At 25.5% G+C, this 811-nt stretch overlaps 1 protein-coding gene across 2 annotated transcripts in view; it reads right to left on the bottom strand.

Annotated features, from left to right (window-relative positions):
* LOC116339228 (epidermal growth factor receptor substrate 15-like 1) overlaps positions 1-811 on the bottom strand; it is a 24,436-nt gene that overhangs the window by 8,243 nt on the left and 15,382 nt on the right. The window contains exon 13 of one of the 2 annotated variants that reach the window (XM_031764986.1): positions 33-497. The exons of the other annotated variant lie outside the window; for it this stretch is intronic. Coding sequence (XP_031620846.1) covers positions 495-497 — 3 coding nt within the window. The 3' untranslated portion in view covers positions 33-494. Of the gene's footprint in view, positions 1-32; positions 498-811 lie in introns of those variants that run through there. 2 annotated transcript variants of the gene reach the window in all.

The following is an 811-nucleotide window of genomic DNA, read 5'->3' as shown; positions in this document are numbered from 1 at the left end:
AAAAAACTTAAAGTCACTTTTATTCTCAGCCGATCATATGGGATTCAAATTAAATAAATGAATAAAGACGATCAAATTGAAGCAGGTTAAAATCGCATAAAAGTTTTTTTGTTACATATCCTTTGAGTTAGTTGTTTATTTAACATAAAACCGGTTTTCATGTATTTATAGATTGTATATTGTATATTGAAAGTAGCCAAATTGAATATTTTTCCACAAAAGGCGTTTGTTATCGTTGAATTGAAGTATTAAAAAAATGTATTGTACAAATAATGTCACAACATATTTTGTATCTTGATCATCTTCGAGGAGAGTAAGTGAAAAATAAATAGCTTTTGGAGTTTGGTATAATGCGCGTGATTCCTTGATTTATATTATTTCCATTAAATGATGAAATATACTATTTTTTTACATCACTATCATAAATGAATTCTATAAAATTCTATTCTTTTATTTTCAGTGAAAATGTTTGTGGTTGAACTCTGAGAAAATGTTCACTGTAAGAGAAGTCAAGAAAAAGAAGAGAAAAATGTAGAAGTAATATTTGTCGATCTTTTTTCAACTCTTGATTACAGTAATGATACAAATTAACTTTGATCGAATAACTATGTATACGTTAAAGTAAATTAAACTAAAATAAAAAAATTAGAAAAAAGCCGAAATTATATTGTAAGTTCGACGAAAATTAAAAACTCATGCAAATTTCATATTTATAAATACAGTTGTTAGTAATAAATATTAAAACCCATGAAAGTGCAAACTACCCTGAGAAAATATAGATGGTAAAACTCAAAGTAATGCAAAATGACAT

Source organism: Contarinia nasturtii, unplaced genomic scaffold (assembly GCF_009176525.2).
Source record: "Contarinia nasturtii isolate CC-2019 unplaced genomic scaffold, AAFC_CNas_1.1 Cnas_scaffold_493, whole genome shotgun sequence".
Taxonomy (NCBI): Eukaryota; Metazoa; Arthropoda; class Insecta; order Diptera; family Cecidomyiidae; genus Contarinia; species Contarinia nasturtii.
Note: the sequence above shows the minus strand (reverse complement) of the source record. Positions and strands in the feature narration are given on the sequence as shown.